The 20873-nt window shown below is 39.5% G+C and overlaps 1 protein-coding gene across 1 annotated transcript in view; it reads left to right on the top strand.

Annotated features, from left to right (window-relative positions):
• Positions 1 to 12048, top strand: part of dync2h1 (dynein cytoplasmic 2 heavy chain 1) — a 57557-nt gene extending 45509 nt beyond the window's left edge. Inside the window, exons 82-96 of the mRNA XM_085916467.1 lie at positions 385 to 510; positions 2410 to 2520; positions 3407 to 3476; positions 3585 to 3670; positions 4289 to 4364; positions 4509 to 4729; positions 5558 to 5662; positions 7422 to 7538; positions 8189 to 8296; positions 8413 to 8514; positions 9214 to 9303; positions 9956 to 10065; positions 10131 to 10212; positions 11277 to 11393; positions 11822 to 12048. Coding sequence (XP_085772593.1) covers positions 385 to 510; positions 2410 to 2520; positions 3407 to 3476; positions 3585 to 3670; positions 4289 to 4364; positions 4509 to 4729; positions 5558 to 5662; positions 7422 to 7538; positions 8189 to 8296; positions 8413 to 8514; positions 9214 to 9303; positions 9956 to 10065; positions 10131 to 10212; positions 11277 to 11393; positions 11822 to 11983 — 1683 coding nt within the window. The 3' untranslated portion in view covers positions 11984 to 12048. The remainder of the gene's footprint in view (positions 1 to 384; positions 511 to 2409; positions 2521 to 3406; positions 3477 to 3584; positions 3671 to 4288; positions 4365 to 4508; positions 4730 to 5557; positions 5663 to 7421; positions 7539 to 8188; positions 8297 to 8412; positions 8515 to 9213; positions 9304 to 9955; positions 10066 to 10130; positions 10213 to 11276; positions 11394 to 11821) is intronic.
• Positions 12049 to 20873: the final 8825 nt, after the last annotated feature.

The following is a 20873-nucleotide window of genomic DNA, read 5'->3' as shown; positions in this document are numbered from 1 at the left end:
AGATATGAAATTTCTGATATTGTGAATGCAAACAAACTAATTTACTGTTTAAATTCAAATTGACTTTTGGTGGTTACTTGCCGGAGTTCCAAAATTGGCTGTTATTTTGTTCTTGGCAAAGCTGTAATTGCGAGGAACTTTAGATGCAAATGAGTTAATTTGTAAGACCTCAACTGAAGTCAGCTATCTACATATTTGATTGGATTGGAATTTGCAAAGTAATCGAGTTTTACAATTGCATGCTTTTCATCCATTGAAGGGAAAAATTCAATGGTGCAATCACATTATATACCCACTAACCTCAAATGCCAAGACAGAATTGGATTTTCCATTCCATTTCCTTTGTTTGGTGCCCTGCCTGAGTGTGGCTCTCTGTCTGTCCAGATCTCGTTGGGTCAGGGACAAGCTGATGTGGCCCTGGCCACACTCAGAGAATGTTCCCGAAACGGAGAGTGGCTTTGCTTGAAAAACCTTCATCTTGTCACAGCATGGTTACCTCTCCTCGAAAAAGTAAGCACTCTCTCTGCTATCGTGTGATATATATAGTTATATTCACTTGTTGTTGTTATGTAAGGCATTTGTGTTCCAGATGGTAAGGCTCTGAGATTTTTTAAATCTCTACTCTTCTGAACAAATCCTTTTAATACTATAATTAAAAACTATGTTACCCAGAAACAATTGTGCAGTTTGGTGATAGTGGATAATATTTCTGATAGTCTGTGTTAGATGTAAATCTGGTGCAAACTGACTTTTGTGCTCTTTGGATCTATTCAGTGGAATTGTGCAATTTATGCCAGTTATGCTGCATTTGAATGATAAGCAAAATACACATTGATAAACAAAACATACAATACCATGCTGGAAACAGATTGTTATATTTGTGGCATATTTTCAATTTTATTCATGCGCTTAAAGATGCCAGCGCTTGAATGACATCAAAAGCCACACTTAAAACCATCCGTCTTTTTTTATTCTTCCTTATAGAATGATTTCTCACTGTGAAAGAACGTATTTTTCTTTTACGTGTTCCAAGCATGCTGTGTTAACCTCTGTCTCACCTGTTGTTACACCTCACTGTTTACATATTCTTTTTTTCTATGCAGGATTTTCTTTTGTTTTATTTATGTCATTGTACCTTTCCTTGGGTTATGCATGGTAATGTGTGTGGCAGGTCAACACTCACTCGAAGGCATAGTTGTTGGGGCAGAAATGTGTGTGCATGTGTGTGTGGGTGTCCTTTAGTCCAGCGGCGTTTCTCACAGTACGAAATAAAGCTTCTTCTTGTATTTCCTTCACCTGTGTTTTACATTCCGGATATCATCTGAAGCAGCAACGCATAGCCTGTGAACCTTAAACCCTCCCTCTGTTCCTCTTCATCACCTTTTTTCTTTGTTTCGCTCTTAACCATCAACTGATGAGGTCTCGGCAGTCAAGCTTGAAATGAGAAACTGTCGTGACGAGGGAATGACGGGGGCAGTGTGAGAAAGGAAGTTAAGATGAGAGTATGATGAATGAACAAAATGGTGGTTGTGAAAGGAGGAAAACGGACAAAGATGACCAGAGCCTCTCTAAACCCGGCGCAGACAAAAAAGTCTATCTTGCCATTTAACTTTAGTTATTAATCCATGTATCTGTCTCTCACAAAAATAGACCCTTTTTTTCTGTCAGTTCCTGTGTTTGCTTGTCTCTGACCATGTGCATTAATAGCAAAATGGGGCCGCAGGGGACAATGCAAGAAGAGAGAATGTGATAGAGGAGAGGAAGTCATTGGATGAGAAATGCTGAAAACATGTCAAATATTGTTGTTTTAATTACTGTGTATTATTAACTGAGTGTACATTATACACATATATCTTCCTTGTTGTAAATTCAATTGTTATTATAGAAGCATACTAAAAATTGTAGACATGTTTCACCAGACTCAAAGTCAAGCTCTTACTTTAACCCAATTGAAAACTTGCGGAGTGCACCATAGAGAATGCAGAAGAGAGGCACCATTTCAGATGTTTTGAGAAAATGTATCTTCCCATCTTGTGAAATTATAGATGAATTATAGGAGATTCTGTGTTGTTTTGTTTATTATGTGGTAAAGAACACAGCTAACCTGGGGGTGGGGGCGTATAAATATGGCGGTGGGCACTGTATGTGTCATAGGAGCGATGACCCTGCCTCTCGCCATAAGTCAGATAGAATATGTTTCAACTCATCTGTGGCCTTAATGCGAAAAACTGTTTTTAAAAATGTGGCTGGACGGCCAATATTTGTTTTCTACCTGTGAGGCTGACGGGCATTGATGTGCAAACTTGGAAACAAAGCAGAGCTTACCACATTAGTGGCTAGGGGATGCCTAGTCAAGAAAAACAAGCATATCCACAATGTTTCTAAATGTGTACCATCTTCATTCTATAGGAGCTAAATGTGCTTCGACCCAAAGAAGGCTTCCGTCTCTGGTTGACATCAGAAGTTCATCCCAGATTTCCTCCCATACTGCTGCAATCCAGCCTCAAGATCACATATGAGGTACTCATAACACACAATGTTTCATACTATTTGTATTATTTTGAGATTTCATTAGCTTTTGAATATAGCTGTCTTTGTGGCTGGTTGGTTCCTCTTGTAAATGAGAACAAACTTTTTTCAAAGGACGCTGATGCCGTACATACGGTACACTTTATATAGCTGCAGATTTTTTGCCCAGAGATACAGAGGTATGCAGAGTGTGTGTTAGTCAAGCATAATTTATTGCATGGTGTGTTTCTGATGAGTATCGCTCAAGGGGAAACCTGCTTTAGCAACTACGCAGGCAGCATAACCTGCTCCTCTGTTGTTGTCTCTCTATCTTTCTTTCTTAGCTGACAGACTCACATGAGAAAACACATTTTAAATACCTCATCAACTCAAAAATGCAAGCGTGTTTTATGTGAATGGATTGTTTTGGTGCTTTGGCAAGACACTGAGTAGTTTATAATGAGCTTTAAGGTTATCAGCTGAATGGATGCTCTGCTAGGGGTTGTTTTCTTTCTTTCTTTATTTATTTTTCACACGCTGTTTTATTTAGAGCTCGTTCACGTTGTCTTCAAAGTCTCACCACACAACTCACGGTTACTTTTGCTGTCTAATTTTTTTGGGGTATCGAGCGTTTGTAAATGGAGATAATGTGATACATTATTCCTTGTTCTATTAATTAGACTGAACATCTGACCGCAACCAGCCTGTTTGTTGTTAATTATTTCTCAAATGATATACCAAATAATGTGACAAAATAAAAACCAAACATGAATTGCCCTCATATTTGCATAGATGCACATAGGTATTAAGCGAGTGTAATTTTGTTTGAATCTCAGTAAACTTCACAATCTCATCTTTTGATCTGCATTCCTTACCAATATCTGTATTGTGTATCAAGGATCCTCCTGGGTTGAAGAGGAACTTGCTGAGGACTTATGAATCCTGGACACCTGAACAGATTAGTAAAGGTCTCATGTCTTCTCATGACATTTTATTGTTAACATCTGCTTTGCTATTTTTCTAGTTACATTGAACTCAATAGATTATTCAAGATGATGTTAAGTGGTTTTGTTTAGGTGGGAAACTCGCCCGGGCCCAGTCTCTCTTCTGTCTAGCCTGGTTCCATGCTGTCTGCCAAGAGAGACGTAACTACATACCTCAGGTAGCAAACACAGACACACACTGTAATGTAAAACCACTGTTGTAAAAATACTACACAACAATTACATGATTACAACCTATAACATACCATCTAATGTGGGAGGCAACATACAGAGGAGAATTAAATCAGGAATTACCAAACATACATGCACAGCCCCCCGCAACATCAATAGGAAGACCACCAAAAACCCATCCAGATATATTTAGAGTAAACACAACTGTAATTTATTGGACTAGGTCAGTCAATACTGTAGACAGTGTGCATGTGTGTGTACGTGTGTACACTGTCTGCAAAACTATTTTCCCTTGCTGATTATTCAGGGTTATTACCTTGACATTCTATGAGCTGAGTCACTGTTAAGAATGTGTGGAAAAAAAATGGTGACTAACTGCTGAGGTTAAGTGAAGTTTGTTTTCAAGGTAATTCAATAAAACACCATCCATCAATCTGTTTTCTACCACCAATCCAGTTTGGATTCATGGGTGAGAGGATACAAAAGCCCTGAGATAGCTAGATAGCTAGACGGACGGACGGGACAGATAGATAGATAAAAGGAAACTATAACAGATGAACAGATCACTTGAAACAATATGTAATATTTAACTTCTTTTTCTTTAGGGATGGACTAAGTTCTATGAATTTTCCTTATCAGACCTGCGCGCTGGCTTTGAAATCATCGATAGGCTTTTTGAAGGTAGGGGACTCTCTTAAACCTCTGCTCTCTGATCAAACCATTTCTATCACCTTGGATCCTGTTTAGCTGCGTGTTGGTAAATTCTCTTACTCTTACATTCTGTGTGTACTTCAGGGGCTTTGAGTGTGTTCTGATCTCTTTCAGGAGGGAAACCTTTTCAGTGGGAGTTTGTCCATGGCCTGTTGGAGAGTGCCATCTATGGTGGACGCATTGACAACCCATCTGACCTCCGCATCTTGCGCTCTTACCTGGAGCAGTTTTTCTCTGCACGACTCTTCTCCTCCCTCTCAGCCGGACAGGGAAAGAGCAAAGGAGCACGCTTTCTCCCTTCTCAGATTAGCCTCCCAAATTCTTGCTCCATTTTGGTAGGTTGAGGGGATTACACAACAAATAATTTGCAAGCAAACATTTTAATTTACGGTTGCTAAGATGGTGGTCCGCTTATGTAACATCCCCTTTAAGACGTCCAAAATTCAATCTTGTTAAAAAGAAATATTAAATGGAGCAATTTCATCTTTGCCTCTTGAAGCAAATGCTACAATTTAGTCAGGCTGTATCCTAAATGAAATCTGCTGCATTGGCTAAGTAAAAAGTATCTGTAGGAAAAAAAAAAAAAAACCCTACAGACTTCTGCTAGAGGCCACCCAAGCTTATCACTGACTCACACTTCTTGCCGTCTTTGAAAGCGCATTTTGCTATAGCCACTTCAAAGTTGGGTAGACATATGGTAAGAAAATAAAGTCAATATGGAAATCTGTCCTGTGAAATGACAATTTGCAAAGAAAGTAACAACTATTTAAGTGAGAGCTCAGTTTGTTGTATGTGTGTTTTTACATATTGTTCGCGGGGAGCAATTTTGTCGCATTAGGTCAACAACACAACCGCACACACACAATCAAGCATACAAACACTTAAGCTGTCTGCTCTAGCACATAACAAAACTTTCATCACATCTTGCTTGCTTAAAAATGTGAAACCCTCTCATTATGTGACCTTAGCAGCTTGTACATTCTGCGTTGATAAGGAGCTACAAAACCAATACTTGTAATCAAGAATAATTCTAAGTTGTAGATTCTCTCACATACTGTTCTTGCTTCATGTCTAGTTCCAAAAATGTGAAAATGTTCTTTTATTGTATTTATATGTGCTATGTTGTAAATCTTGTAAACACAAGTGTGTTTGTGTGCTCTCAGGACTACCGTGGCGTCGTGGAGAATCTCCCAGAGGATGACAAGCCTGCATTCTTTGGTCTTCCCACTAACATAGAAAGAACCTCCCAGAGAATTATCAGCTCCCAGGTGCACAACAAAAACCCACACATTCTTAGCTGGTTGCTAAATCAACCACACATGTAAACAATACATAAGTGCCTGTCTACAAATGTTGAGGACATAATACTGTATTGGTTGATAGACACGCAGCTGGTTAGCTGGGCAGCTACTTTGGGTACAGGGTACACTTGGACAATCGGATATTAGGGTTCCAAGATACAAGCTTTAGCCACAATAACATCAGAGGCCCATCTTGGAATGATGCAGTGCAGTAATGCAGCAAAACAACAACAAAGCATTCAGCAGTCTCCAAACAATCCTATCAAGCAGCCATCTGCTGTATTTATCATAGTGTGAGATGAAAGCCCCTTTGCCCAGGCGTACAACTTTTACGGGAGTAATTCAATCATTCATAATGTGTGTTTTGTCTGCATCAATCTCAGGTTGTCACTGTGTTGTTTTATATCTGTAACCATGATTGATAGCAAAAACTCTCTGCAGTTACTATAATGCAACTGCGACAAATAGAATGTTCACCAGTGATGTGGATCAAATTCCTAGAGCTTGAAAAAGCACTGTGCCTATCTTTGGTCACCGAAAAATATCACAGAAACAAAACATCCTCTATGCTATGTTTGCATTATGCGGCCAGCTCTGTTTTTAACACAGGATGGTTATGAGACAACGCAGGAAGGCAGCATGGGCAAATGTGACAGGCCAGGCAAAAAAAAAAAAATGCTACGGCAGTCACGGGGCAAATGAGAAACCTAGTGGGCCGTAGTGGGCCGTAGCGAGACGCGGTGAACATAAAATCTAGCAGCGCATCATAACGCAACTTTGAGGCAGTCTGCAGCATAACTATTTACTTATAAAGCAGTTGAGTGAGTGAGTGAGTGAGTGAGTGAGTGAGTGAGTGAGTGAGTGAGTGAGTGAGTGAGTGAGTGAGTGAGTGAGTGAGTGAGTGAGTGAGTGAGTGAGTGAGTGAGTGAGTGAGTGAGTGAGTGAGTGAGTGAGTGAGTGAGTGAGTGAGTGAGTGAGTGAGTGAGTGAGTGAGTGAGTGAGTGAGTGAGTGAGTGAGTGACGGGTGGTTTGCCAATAACGGAACTTATCTTTTGAAAGTAATTTCAGTGATTGGGTTATTATGTGAGGTGCATTTACTCTTCATGGCAGAAAGGAGGTTCAGCAATTTGGGGACAAATGAAGGATGCGGTGCAAATCTGTATGCGTGCATCTACATTCAGTATGAAACACAGACACAATTTAATCACCCAAGCACAGAAGATAAAGCAGGTGGTTTAAGGAGTTTGCCTGGACCTAATGGAAGCCATTCATCACCAACACTTGTCTTCCTCACATACACCTTTGCATTAACACACATCTTGATTCTGTGTGAAAGCACAATACTGTCCTTTAGGTCTTAAGCTAAGCATGTTTGATGGGCTGTGGAAGGATCTCTTATGAGTTGCGCTTGGAGTTCAGACAGTTCTCTTTTTCTCTAAACCCGAACCTGTGCTCCATGTCTTCGTCTTCCCCAGTAATTTGTTTTCATAAAACCACCGGATGAAACATTTTCACTGCTGGTATTTTCTTGATCCCAAAGACAAAACAAAGAAAATGATGTAGTTTGGGGATTGTAGTTTTGTTATATTTTTATGGTTTAATTATGAATATAGATGAGGATATGCCTCTTAACACACACTAAACTCTCCTTGGATGAGGAACTTTGCAAACAACAGCTAATATATATGGAACAATCTTTACCATATTGTTTATTATTTTTTCACAGGTAATTTCCCAACTTCGTGTCATAAGCCGCTCAGTAGCAACCGGGTCAAAGTTTGACAGGGAGCTCTGGTCTAATGGACTTTCACCTATCCTCAACTTGTGGAAGAAACTCAACAAGGTATTTTTCAGTATTTGCTCATTTTTTGTGATAAGAGGACAGTGCTGTAGAATATAATCAGTCTTGGATATCCTTCACTGGTTTTAGACTGGTATAAATATTTGACAAAATATCTAAAAAGATAGTTGTGGGTTTGAGTCTCAACCCGTTCCTCTTTTGCATGTTCTTCGTATATTTGTATAGGTTTTCCTCTGAGCCACACTCGAAAAACATGCACGTGAGGATTGTAAAATGCGATTTTATTTTGACAGTATTTGGTGTGGGAAGAAAGGCTGTCTTGAATTAATATTGGTGTGCGTCAATTCACCTGTCTCTCAAATTTATGAAAATTATGCAGCAGAACATAACAATAGCTGACCTTCAATGCAAATGACACAGGATCAATTCCCACTCAATGCTCCATTCACAATTGTCCTTTGATTGACAGGTGATTAGTACAAGGTCTGACCTGCCTTTAACCTTAAATCTGCTGGGACAGGCTCCAGCTTTTCTGTGACATAACGCAATATGGATAATGAGTCCTCAAGTTTCTGTTGAATTCTGCCCAGGCTTTGCATGTTTTCTTGATGGTGAATCTTGTTTTAAACAAATAACAAATATTGTATTTGAAAGCAAACATATTTTCTGTCTGGCTCCCATCTACATTCCAGGGTTCTGCGCTGATCCAGCGAAAGGTCACACCACCCACAGATCAACATGGTTCCCCAGTACTGTCATTCATTGTTCTGGAGCAGTTTAATGCCATCCGCTTGGTTCAGGTGTGTCAGGCAACCACCATTAAGAGAGACGCTGCAGTCAAATAGCATGTCTTAAAATTCATTTATAAGACTAGCACTTGTGTGATACATTTCCTCATTTCTAATTGCTATCACAGAGTATCCACCAATCACTCGCTGCTTTGAGCAAGGTGATTAGAGGGACTGAGCTTCTAACTCCAAAGGTGCAAAAACTGGCAACTGCTTTGCTCAATCAAGAGGTAAGTGGAAACCATTTACGAATGAAGTCACAGTGACCATAAAAAGTTGGCTGTACGGAGGTTTCAAATCACAGCCAAGATCCCATTATTGATTACTCATGTTTGGTTATTTAGTATGTGAGCATATTTGCAGGGAAAACAAACCTAATCTTGCTTACCATGTCACTTCATAAAACTTAAATTAATTTTTGTTGGGTCCGAAGGAGGACAACTCTGCCTGAGATAAAATGCAAACAGCTTTTCCAAAGCCTAGTAAAGGTCAGCTTTTTGTTCGTACTTTTGAATGCATAGCCAGTCCTTCAACCCTCCATTATCCATTTTGCTTCTCTTCCCTTCACACGATACATGCTGAAAAATGCACACATTGCATTGTAATGACTTTTCAAAACTCTTTTTATGTAAAACACAGCCAGCCAAGGGACTAATCCTAGCAACTTTTTAGGCAGGCATGGGCGGCTTTCCCCCCAGGGGCTGACTTTAATGCAGCTCGATGAATTTGATTTCATGCTCCGCCATGTAGTTTTCTGCATTGACAGCGAAGGTGGGGGAGAGATGTACGTTCATTTGACCACGCATCAGCTGCAGCATGTACAGTATCTTTCTGACTGACTCATATTTGAGAAGGGCATCCTAATGCCAACCAAGACAGTTGAAAAAAATGTTCTAATAAATTGCTTGATTATTTTTGCTCTTTCTTAGTGTCCTTTGACATGGCAAAATATGTGGGAGGGACCTGAAGAACCAATGCAGTACCTGGGTGCTGTCATAATGCGTGCGCTTGCCTTACAGGTAATATTCCTCATCAGCATAGTTGATCGTTATGTGCCAATGTAAAGGCCTTGATAAAGTGACAGGAAATTGTTGTTGATGGAATTCATTTTTTGACAAACAAAAATAGTGTTCTCATATACATTTCAATTGCTTGAAATTCGCCAAAGTATCTGCACTATGTCGGTGCCAGGAAGTAAAGGCTTTGGCTCTGTCTACTGTGTACTGTGTCAGGAGCCACGCCTACCTCAATATGTTCTGGCAGCTGAGAGACACACTCGCACACCCTTGCGTGTGTGTTCAGAAATACTTATGTCCATGATAATCCGACTCATTTCATTATCTGTGTGAGGCAGAACCGTCTGTCTACGTCTGTCGGTCTGCTATTACATCTGCCTGCACGCCCAATTGTGTGTGTGTGCGTGTATGGCATCACTGTGTCTTTGTATCTACTGACCTCCTTGCACTCCATCTTTCTTTGTGTCCCCATCTTGAGGTAACTCTCTTTAAATATCTCTTTGTCCTGCTCAACTAATATAATAAAGGCTGGCCGTGGCTTGAATGTGTATTTGTCAGAGTGCATACATCTACATCTGCATACATCTGCTCATCTCCATTCATCTTTAAGGCTCGTCCTTCCCTGCTTATTTGCGTCTTTGTTCCATTTTTACAGAGTTGGGTGGAACATGCTGGCAAACAAACTCTTCTTTCGGACACCTTGGATCTGTCCGAGCTCTTCCACCCTGATACCTTTCTCAATGCTCTGAGGCAGGAGACTGCCAGGTAGGATTTTGTTTGACCTTGTTCTACAGTGAGACTGATAAATAACCTCTTTTTGTGGGTTTTAGATCTTTAGGTTGTTCAATGGATAGTTTGGTGTTTGCATCGTCATGGAGGGATCCCATTGTTGGAGCCAAACTTCAAGTTAAGGTAGAGTGGCGCACGCACAGATGATATACAGTTGCAGTGTGTCATTAATGGCCATCAGATACCCCACTATTGAAGCGACTATTATAAATGGATTCAAATGTGCATTAGGTCAATGCTGTTAACTGACGTCAATCATTTGCTCCCACCTGAAGTCTGATGTGAGTCATTTTAGTGATCTGGATTCATGTTCCGATAATGCAGCCATGTTGGCTCAATGCAATGTAACTCCATTTTCAAGTGACCAAATGGCACTCTGTTACCTCAAATAACATTGGACATTGGTTTGGGTTTGAAAACATGTATTATCGAGGTGCTTTAGGTATCTTGTATGACTTGACTAGTTTTGAGTGTACAACAGGAGATGGGTGGAATGTGGGCTCCTAACAAGAAGCTGCGGCTGCATGCAGGGAAGGAAAACACTCCAAAATCTGACAGCTGAAGATAGTGACTGAATAATTATTGTGAAGCAAAGTGCTCTTTTACTGACACACATGTACACACACACACACACACATAATGTAGGTTTGTGTGGATATTTCTCTCCTTGCCCTTTTTTCTCTTGCCCAGATTATGGTGATTTAGTAGTTGTCTTTGTATGTCTGGCTTGCTGCCAGAGTTCCTTTTATTGTCTGAGCTGCAGTGGAAAATCTCTTGAGTCACTGGAGTGAATGCACTCGCTAAGATGAACTGCGAGTTCACGTGTTTGTGTCTTTGATTTTTCTCTCCAAATTGGGGCTCAGATCGGCTTGTCTCTGCATCCTCTTCGCATCTCTCTTCAGGGACTGTTTCTGTCCTTGTTATCATTCTATTTGGCATTGGTATGCGTTTTAAAATGCCTGTTATTAATTATCACCTCCCTTCCTTCTCCTTTCTTTGTCTTCTTCTACATCCTTTGTTGTGAGGGAGAAATTGTGGTGAGAGGTGTTATTCTCATTTTGTTTGCAGCTTTACAAAACATGAAACATTATACAAGGTTTCCATGGTTCCTTAAAAGTCATTGATTCTCTGAAGCTAAAAACCTTGTTTGGCGTTAAAAATGTCTTGAATGATCAATTTTTTTTTAGGTGGGAGGTCTCCAGCTGGAGGGTTGTAGTTTTGATGGTGTCCATCTCTGTGAAAACCAACATGACTCTCCCAGTGTGTCAGCTGTGCCGCTCTGCTACATGGCCTGGGTTTCTCAGGTATGGGTTCCAAAATACTTTAGAAGGGAGTGGCCATATTGAGGAGAGTCGAATGTGAAGTTGAACCATTATCAACTTATATTTGTATGTGTTTGGCTGACAAAATACAATTTTGCGGCGAAGGATGACATCTCGTCATTATTCTATTCAAACTTGCAATGAAAATTTAACGCACATTTCCAATGATGTAATATCTCAAACAGCTAATAAAATTCAGTGCTATAGTGGTGTCCTATAATATTACCACTTGGATCTTAAAAATGTTGGATTGGGATAGAGTTTTACCTCAATTTTGCTACATTTTTCAGGAGTATAACTATTTACTCATTGATTCGGCAAGTGACAAATATTTGTTTACACCTCGGAGGAGGCCTGTGCTCTCTGTCATTTTGGTTCAGTAGTCATCTGTGTTTTGTGCTCACTCGTAGAATTCTACTGCTGACCACGCTGCTTCTGCGGAGAGCATCTGGCTGCCTTTGTATAGCAGCTCTGAAAGGGTGAAAGTGGTCACGCACATTAGTGTGCCCTGCAGAAGCAACCCCAGCCAGTGGATACAAACTGGCGCTGCCCTCTTCCTTAAGCAACAATGATAGGACACACAGATGTACTGTGCATTTTATAATTGTATTTATTTTAGTAAAAAAAAATAAAAATCTGTCTGAATTGTATATTTTCCAGAAATCATCTGCTTTACTGTGTTGATACATTAGTGAAAGTGGGCGTTGCTGCTGGGAGTGGGGAGACAGAAAGTATGGGGAAAATCACAGAGAAGTTGTCTCATAGGAATGAACAAGATTACTTCAAATAGGAGGAGAGCCAAACTATGAAAGAACAGTAGAGAAGGTCAGAGTGAGAAAGAAGCAACTGAGGCCTTGAGTTTGCCACATGTGATCTAGAGTGAATGATTTGTGTGACAGAAACATTTCTTGTCATCATTGTTATGTATGACTTCTTTTTTGTATGCATTTTGGAGTTCCACAAGGTTTCGAACTAATTGGCCACATTCTGCGGTGATATTCGTAGCCTCTTTCGCTGCTGATGTGTCATTCTCATAATTACCGCTCTGGTTTACACAAGAGGTCATTTCAAGCAAAACTGGTGAAAGGATAAACTTCGACTGTGCGGCATAAAACACAACAGAATATAATGGGCTTCACCAGAGGCAGGAGGCCAAACTGTTAAAACAGAACTTTCCATCGACCTGCTGCCCTGCAGGTTTAATTGAAGAGCAGCATCACTAACCTCTGTTGGCCTTGTAAATCTCGATGAGTAAATGCACGCAATACACAATGTGTCCACCTACAATACGGTTGATTATTCTTTTAGCCATGGTTTGTTGCTAAATTTGCATGTTACTATCCTCTACAAATTAATAATAGACTAAGCATCTGTGGCTAAACATTATTTTAAAAGATATAATGAAACCACACATAATCAGATCATCTTCATCGTGGTTACACAAATTTACAAACACGTTTGCTTTATGTTTGCTTGTCTTGTGTTTTATGAGAACACCAAATCAAAAGACACCATATGGAAATATTAATGCACAATAAACTGTGTCTTCAAACAAAGTTGGGCAAAAATTAAGTCTACAAGATATTTTATATAATATACTCTAATATACTCTTTCTATTTTCAATTGAATGTAGAGTGATTTGAACCTTTTTTATATACATACATATATATGCATATATATGTGTGTGTGTGTGTGTGTGTGTGTGTGTGTGTGTGTGTGTGTGTGTATATATATATATATATATATATATATATATAATGTTAATAATAAGGATAATATAATAATGATTTATTACAGACCCTTGAGGTAGTCCATAAGTCACCTTTAAATGCGTGGATTTTTAATATTAAACTGCACATATGGATTGTCATCTAACAATTTTTGTGCCAACTTTGATAACAATTGTGTGTATTTGTGTGTCTGTCTGTGTGTGTGTGTGTGTGTGTGTGTGTGTGTGTGTGTGTGTGTGTGTGTGTGTGTGTGTGTGGTTCTGAAGTGATTCTCAAGAGAGGTCGACAGAGGAAGACCACAAGGTCACTCATCATTCAGTACTGAGATCCCCTCTTGAGAATCACAATACTTGAGGGGCCTTTTACGAGCTCTCGTGGATCTGTCTCACATCTGCTTCCTGAGAGCCAGTCTGCTCAACTATCATCTGAACCTTTAGCCTCCCATGATCTCACTTTCATACCTCGCTGTGTCTCTATTTTACAATCACCCCTTTGTGTAGTCTTTATCTCCTTCACTTCATTGTCTGAGGCCCCAGCAGACCGAAATATCATTCTTAGATCTTAAATGGATTTCTTTAGGAATAGTAGAGGAGCGTTTTGTCTGATTGAAAAATTCAGACAGCAAAAAACAGTCCTCTCGTTTTGATTTTTAGATCACTATCTTTGCATGTCAGCAGAAAATATTTGATGTGATATTCCACAATTGGATGACTTAGACTTGACAGAATCACAAAACTTGTGTCACATGACTTTTTCTCCTCGTGACAGGAAGAGTCAGAATCCCAAATGGCATTCAGAGCACATCCGTTGCTCCCCCTTGGGAATAAAAACATTGTCACTGCCTCATGCAGCAGCTTGAATTCATTTGGTTTACGTTTCCCACACTTTGCTCAGCATCCTTCTGAAAGTAAGCATTAGCATTTTTTTTTTTTTGTCGACGCAACTGCTGGTTTTGCTCTCTTTGCAAAAGCATTTCCACAATCCAGATGCTCAACAGATGGGCTGGAACACTATGAGGATCGCTCAGCATTAAAGTAGCACACTTGTTTAAAGAGAGCAAACACAGAAAGATGTCGAAAATAAATCTTGCTTTGTTTCATGTCTGGTTACTAGTGATTTTTTTTTCCATTTAAGAAAAAAAAAAGATGAACGTAGATCGGTTTTATACTTTTTATTGGAGTGTTTACTAGTCACACTGTTGTGTGAGCCAATTTGAGGAACTACATATCTGCGGTGCATGAATTTGCAACAACATCCTGAGGAATATTGTAACAGATTCTGGCACTACCCTGTTTCACCTTACAATTGTTTGCTCCACAGAATTCCATCTATATTCTATTTGATGTACTCTTCTTATGTTGGATCAATGTCACATCACTGGCCACACGCACCATCTGACAATGGCTTTCTGGATTGATTTTACATGAGGTCAGCATCTATCACGCTGGAAATTTTCCTCAAGTGATATCTTGCTCATGACCAGAAAAGTCGATCATAGGTTCCCATTGCAATTAATACAACCTTACATTTTGTATCAATCGAAAAAGAAAAACGTGCTGCTTCAGGTCTAAAATGAGTAAAGACAGTCCTAACAAAAAGTTATTACCTAACCCTCCTAAATTTAACCTTGATACTTGCTGTGAAATATAATTCAAACAAGGAAATGAATGTCCAGCACAAGAGACCAGTCTTCCTTCCAATGATGTATGAGGGAATTCTCTTTGACCACTGTAACTTTCGGTCCGCTCCATCTAATATTGAAGAATGTTGCAGATTAAAAAGGTGACAGCAGCTAACTGAGCAGCTGCACTAGAAAGAACCCTTCTGCTGTCACGGTCAATGGAACAGCGTCGATGAATTTCCCTCACACCTTGAGCCGATCGCCAAACTTGGCTTTCAGCCCAAGCAAGATGTGTCCTTGAGCATACGCACATTGTACAACGTACGACTCACCGCTTAATTCAGGCTCCTGTGAGGGCAGCAGCCCGCGTAGTGCCCATGTTTATGGCTTTTCCGAAGCTGCAAATCACTACGGTTATGGCTGGCTGGATTTATGAGAGCGGCCCCATCCAGCAGCCCTTGGAAAAACTGTGCTTCACTGGCACACACATGCAATACGCCGGATGATGCACATGCTCAGGCAGCAGAAAGCTTTTTTTTCTTAGCCTTTGTCGATCACGGTGAAATGAATAGTCATCCACTGGGTCAGGTTCAACCGTTTTAGTAGCACTTCCAATCCCAACATCCCAGATGAATCATGTTGTATGAACAGCTTTTCAAATAGGTGAATAAACTGTTGGGCCAAAGGATAACACACAATACATTTTAATCGTTTATGCTCCCACCCCAGGTAACACAAAATTGATGGCTATCTTTTTCTTGACCTGTCTTATTATATATTGGTTATCCTGTTATGTTGTCACAGCAAGGTCAAAATCAAAGGGAAAAAAAAAATGCTTTAAACCTGCTACTTGTCCACTAAGTTTGACAACAATGATATGAAAAATGTCCACAAAAAAAATTGTCAGTGCACAATATTATGACTTCAAGACTGTGAGTGATTTTGGTTTTATTTGTGACATTCATTGGTGCTTTCACGAGTTTATTTCAAGTGTGATTACTTTCTACCTCCCACGCAACAGATATTTTCATCAGTTTCAAAGAAAGAGGACAGTCTCAGGATTAATTCGGATAACATTGATTTTGGAAGGAGAAGAGAACTGACCGATGAGGTTTGATTGACAAGGCTTCCACACCTACTTGACAGATAGGCCTTTTAACCCTACGGCAATTCCACCCACGCCTCATCTCGCACATAGATGGCTCTCACCATTCCAAAGATGCATTGCATTGGTTGGTGCAAAAATGTGCTTTCTTCACACCTGTACTACGTAGTGTTGTTATTTATGACTCACCAATGTGTGTGTGTGTGTTCTCAGGATGAGATGAACATTTCACTTCCTTTAAAAAAAAAAAAGCCACATACACGCCATTTTTTTTCTATTATACTCATTAGTAAACATATAATCCATATTTGCGTGTGCATGCTCAAATTTGTGTGTGCGTCCGAGTGTAATAACTACTATCTTTGACTTGCGGCTGTATCGTCAGCGTTGCATCAGCATAGCAGTAGAGTGACGCTAAATCTCATTCTTGGGTGAAGGAAAAAAAAAAACAAGTACAATTTCCATATGCCTTGAAAAATTTCAAATGCAAAATAAATCAAAATAATTTCAAAAGACACTCTCGATGAAGGCCTGTAGCCTTGAGGAAACTTTTCCCTGTCTTTTAGTTTAGAAGACATTATCATCATGAAAAGTCAATGTTATCCATGCATCCATTATATATACTGCTTATTAAAGTTGCCGGTGAGTTCGAGCCTACCCCAGCTCACTTTCAGGAAAGAGCCAATGGTAATACATGTGTACGGTATCAAAAAATAGTCACCTTTAAAAAAAAAACACACACTGGATTGCCATCACAGTACAGCAAGTTGCTAGCTTTTTTATTTTTTTTACTTTTATGCGGATATGATTTTGTAAATTTTGTTGTAAGGAAAGTAATTTGTGTGTCTATGGTCTATTACATTGTCTAAATCATGGCAAATGTTTTCAATGCCTGCAGGAATGTCAAATATTGTTGCCAGGTTGTAGAGGATCAGAGAATGCGATCTTAGCCAAATAGTAGCAGCAATGCCAAAATTTCAATGAAGCAGATGTTTCATAGTGTAAACATGTTGATTTGAATCCAGAATGAGATAAAAAACATCAGTGATATAGTTTTGAAAGTTTGGCTAAGAAAATGTAACTTGCTCCATGGAAGGTGTGAGCAGAATTGAGAAATAAACACAGAAAGTGAGACAGTCACTGACACACTTCCCCCTCCAAAGGGACATGAGAGACAAGCAGGATGTCCATGTGTGCTTTTGGCAAAGGAAGATGAGAAGTGGGAGGTGGGGGGGCGGGAAAGGGCGACAACAGACCCACCAAGAACAGTGACAACTTCACCGGAGGGAAACACAAGGTTGATTCATCTGCATCCAACATGGTTTTACTCTTTCTTTCTGGAGACTGCCAGTCAAAGCAGCCTGTCTTGAAACAGACATAGTGTCACACTGCATTGCTTTTAAAAGGCTGTGAAGAGAGAGAAAATGTTTTTACCACTCTGCTTTCACAAACCACGCTATATAGTCAAAAAAAAGCGTTACTATACATGGTCTTTTTTTCTTTTTCTTTTCTTTTTTTTTTTAAACCAAAAGGTCTACTAAACATGGTCATTTTCTTTACAACATTTTTTTTAATATTACATGGTCATTGCTTTTTTTTTTTTTTTTTTTACTAAAAAAAGCCTTACTATACATGGTCATTTTTAAAGAAGCCTATTTATATGGTCTATACTATACTATACTATACTATACTATACTAAACTATACTATACTATACTATACAAAGTAATTTTTTTTCCAAAAAAAGCCTTATAAGAAGCCTATTTATATGGTCTATACTATACTATACAAAGTCATTTTTTTCCCCAAAAAAGCCTTACAAGACATGTTTTTTTTTTTCTTACTAAAAAAAAAAAAAAGAATAAATATTTCTTTAAATAAAAAAATAAAAAAAAATCACTTCACTCTGCGCTGAATGCTCCAATTTGAAGTCATCTTTGAAAATTTGTCATGATGCGAAAACAAAATCATTCACCATAATCAAACTCAGGATTGTCTCGACCCAGCCTAACCATTTTAACACTCGGATTCCTACAGCATTGAAGCTTTTGTTGTTGTTTTTGCAGCTTTGATTGGTTTGCTCTTGGGGAAACCCATTACAACTGTTTAAAGATCACTTTGAAGTGTAGTGTGTCAGCTTGCAGAAGAACACTTGAATAACTTCAATAAAATGATAAATGTTCATTGAACTATGCAATAAGAGAGAGAAAAAATGAGTAGTCAGAGAATAAAATAGAACTCCGCCACAAAAACAGGAGTGAAACCCAAGTCAGGTATGCATCCCCTCAATGACTGATGATCGTCTGACTCAAGAGTCAGGGAGCAGATTTCCTTTCATATTACCTCGCCACATGCACACACACACACACACACACGCACACACAAGCACAAACACAGACATGCACGCATATTAATGACAAAAAATGACACACCCTGGGGGCAGAGTTTCCTGTAAGTCATAATTACAAACATGTTTTTCAGAACACTCTGGAAAGTGTCTGCCAGTCAAGATTACTTGGGTTATCTCTTTTTTTCCAACATTCTTTGGTAGCTTACAGACTTATTTCCAGTATAGGTTTTTTCAAGTATAATATATATTTTATCATAAAATCATGACTCATCAGACCATTTTCTCCACTCTACTAAATTCACTGAGATCGTGACCATCTCACCTCTGAGCTGTATATCATCAGTTTGATGTGAAGCCTCCGGTGACTGGAATGTATCCCACCATGTCCTTGCTGGGCTTTCCACACAAGAGGTGCTACCCACCGGGTAGCTTGCAAGCTAAAAGGCTCCCGGAGGATCATCGTAGGTGATGTGATAGAAGGGCTTTGGCTTGGGTTGCTGCAACACCTCCTTGTGTGGTCTTGTATTGGTGTGTAGGTCCACGCAAAAAGACACTAACGCAAAAGTCAAGAATGTACTTCATGTAATTAATGATACCTATTGTTTACTATATGTATAGAGAAGAAAAAATTCTGATGTGTATTGTCTGTTCACTCAGATTATTTTGCACTGTTGACTGTTCACTTTTGATTTGACGCAACTCAATTGTATTTTTTGCAAACGATACTTTTGAACTTGGAAGGAAATATCATGCTTCATAAATGCCTTTTAGAAGTCTTATGTCAAGCTTTCATCAACGCCCCTGAGTGTTTCATACACTTGCAGCATATCTTCCGTTCATTGCATTCGGCTCACATTTACCAGTTTTCTTTTTTTGTATTTTGCTCAAAGTAGCATAATGTGGATAAAATTAGTTCTTCTAACCGTTGAGAGAGGTACAAGTGCCTCCACTACGCTTGAAGTATGATCATTTATTTAATAGAAGAGTTTGAATCGAAGAAGTCAATTTTATTTGATTCTTTTAAATGCGGGAACCCACAATTGTCCTTTCCCGATGTCTGCAGATTTCTCACATATGGTCTTTTTTACATAATTCAGAAGCAATATCTAATATTCATACCTAAATGAAAGCTATTCTATAATGCAGTGTGAAAGAGGAGGTGGGTGGAAGTGCTTGTGGACGTGGCAAGGATGGGCCTGGAGATCAGCAGGGACGGAAAGGATGCAGTGTGTGTGTGTGTGTGTGTGTGTGTGTGTGTGTGTGTGTGTGTGTGTGTGTGTGTGTCTACTTGTGGGAATACAAACTTTTCAGCTTTTCATATATATTTAAAGGAAATGGACATTGCAAGACAAAATCTACCTTCACACATCATCACGTTGCTAGTGTGCTAGATTTTTCTTTGACAACAGGCGGTTTGTGATGGTTCTTCATTATTTCCCATGGGAAAAATGTTCCTTGCTCCCCAGGGCAGATTATGAGTGATGTCAAAGGCTCCACGGTAAACAAAATGAATATACACATCTGAGTGCATGTCACCTTGAATAGTAGCTCATACCAAAGCGGCAGGGCCCTACACAGGCAGCAAATGGTTAACCACAGCCTACTGTCACAATCACTGAATACAAAATCAACAATTAAATCATCCCTTCAGGCCACAACATCCATTAATTTCCATCTGACTTCTGTGGTGCTGACTCTGCTGACCTTAACTGCGGATACATTGGCCTGAAAAGCGGTGGTTTCCATGGCGACTCACGCACAAGGATGTACAAGATAACATCATCGAGCCCTTATCCCTGCGCTCTCTTGTTCTTCTGCTCTCTTACCGTTCCTTCATCACCTCTTTATCCCAAAGATCCCTGCATCTGCCACAAATTCGTTCAACTCCATACATGATCAAACACACGGGAAAGACTACGAGACTCACTGATGCTGCAAATATTTTATTTATTAAAACCATCCAGCTGATTTTTCCCGAAATAAAACAACTGGGAAAGACACAATAAATTAAAGCCTACAGTTTTGTCACGAATATTCCAAAGACACCAAAAGCAGCACTTTTACCTTGCTCAAACATTCACTGGATTAACCAAGATGATCATGTTTGATTTGTGAGTCACCAATAGGGAGGGGAAGAAAATAAAGAAAAGAAAGGGTTAAAAAGTTTTGTAAAATGTTGCACAAGTAGCTGTAAATGGCATTTTGGATTCCGTTTTTTCCTGAAAGCCATTTTGGTGAGCACAACACTGGCACACTGAAAGACACAGCACACACAAACACGTCCAAATTTTGGAACTCAACATTTAGCAAAAGTTGCTGACTAATTTGAACATCCAGCGTTCAAGCTACAAGAGCATTTCCTTGTCAGCTTGGCGTGCAAATGAAACAAATGGCCACAACATACAGAGAGATATGGAAGCAGCCGAGCATTCATATATGCTACGGTTAGTAGCGTAAAAAGATGATCTGTGTCAATTCATTTGTTAGTGATGATGTGTGCGGTCAAATCAGGGCAATGGCACACCAGATCCAACAGATTTCACTGTGCTAGAAAAAAAGGAACCATCGAACAGTACAATATCATTTGGGGATTTTTTCGTTTCTCCTGATTTCTTTCAATGTTCCTGCAGGCATTTCTTGTAGCCTCCTTTGGGAA

Source organism: Syngnathus leptorhynchus, chromosome 7, assembly GCF_054491065.1.
Source record: "Syngnathus leptorhynchus isolate UIUO chromosome 7, UIUO_Slep, whole genome shotgun sequence".
In the NCBI taxonomy this organism is placed as follows: domain Eukaryota; kingdom Metazoa; phylum Chordata; class Actinopteri; order Syngnathiformes; family Syngnathidae; genus Syngnathus; species Syngnathus leptorhynchus.
The sequence above is the reverse complement of the archived record's forward strand: the minus strand, read 5'-3'. Positions and strand labels throughout refer to the sequence as shown.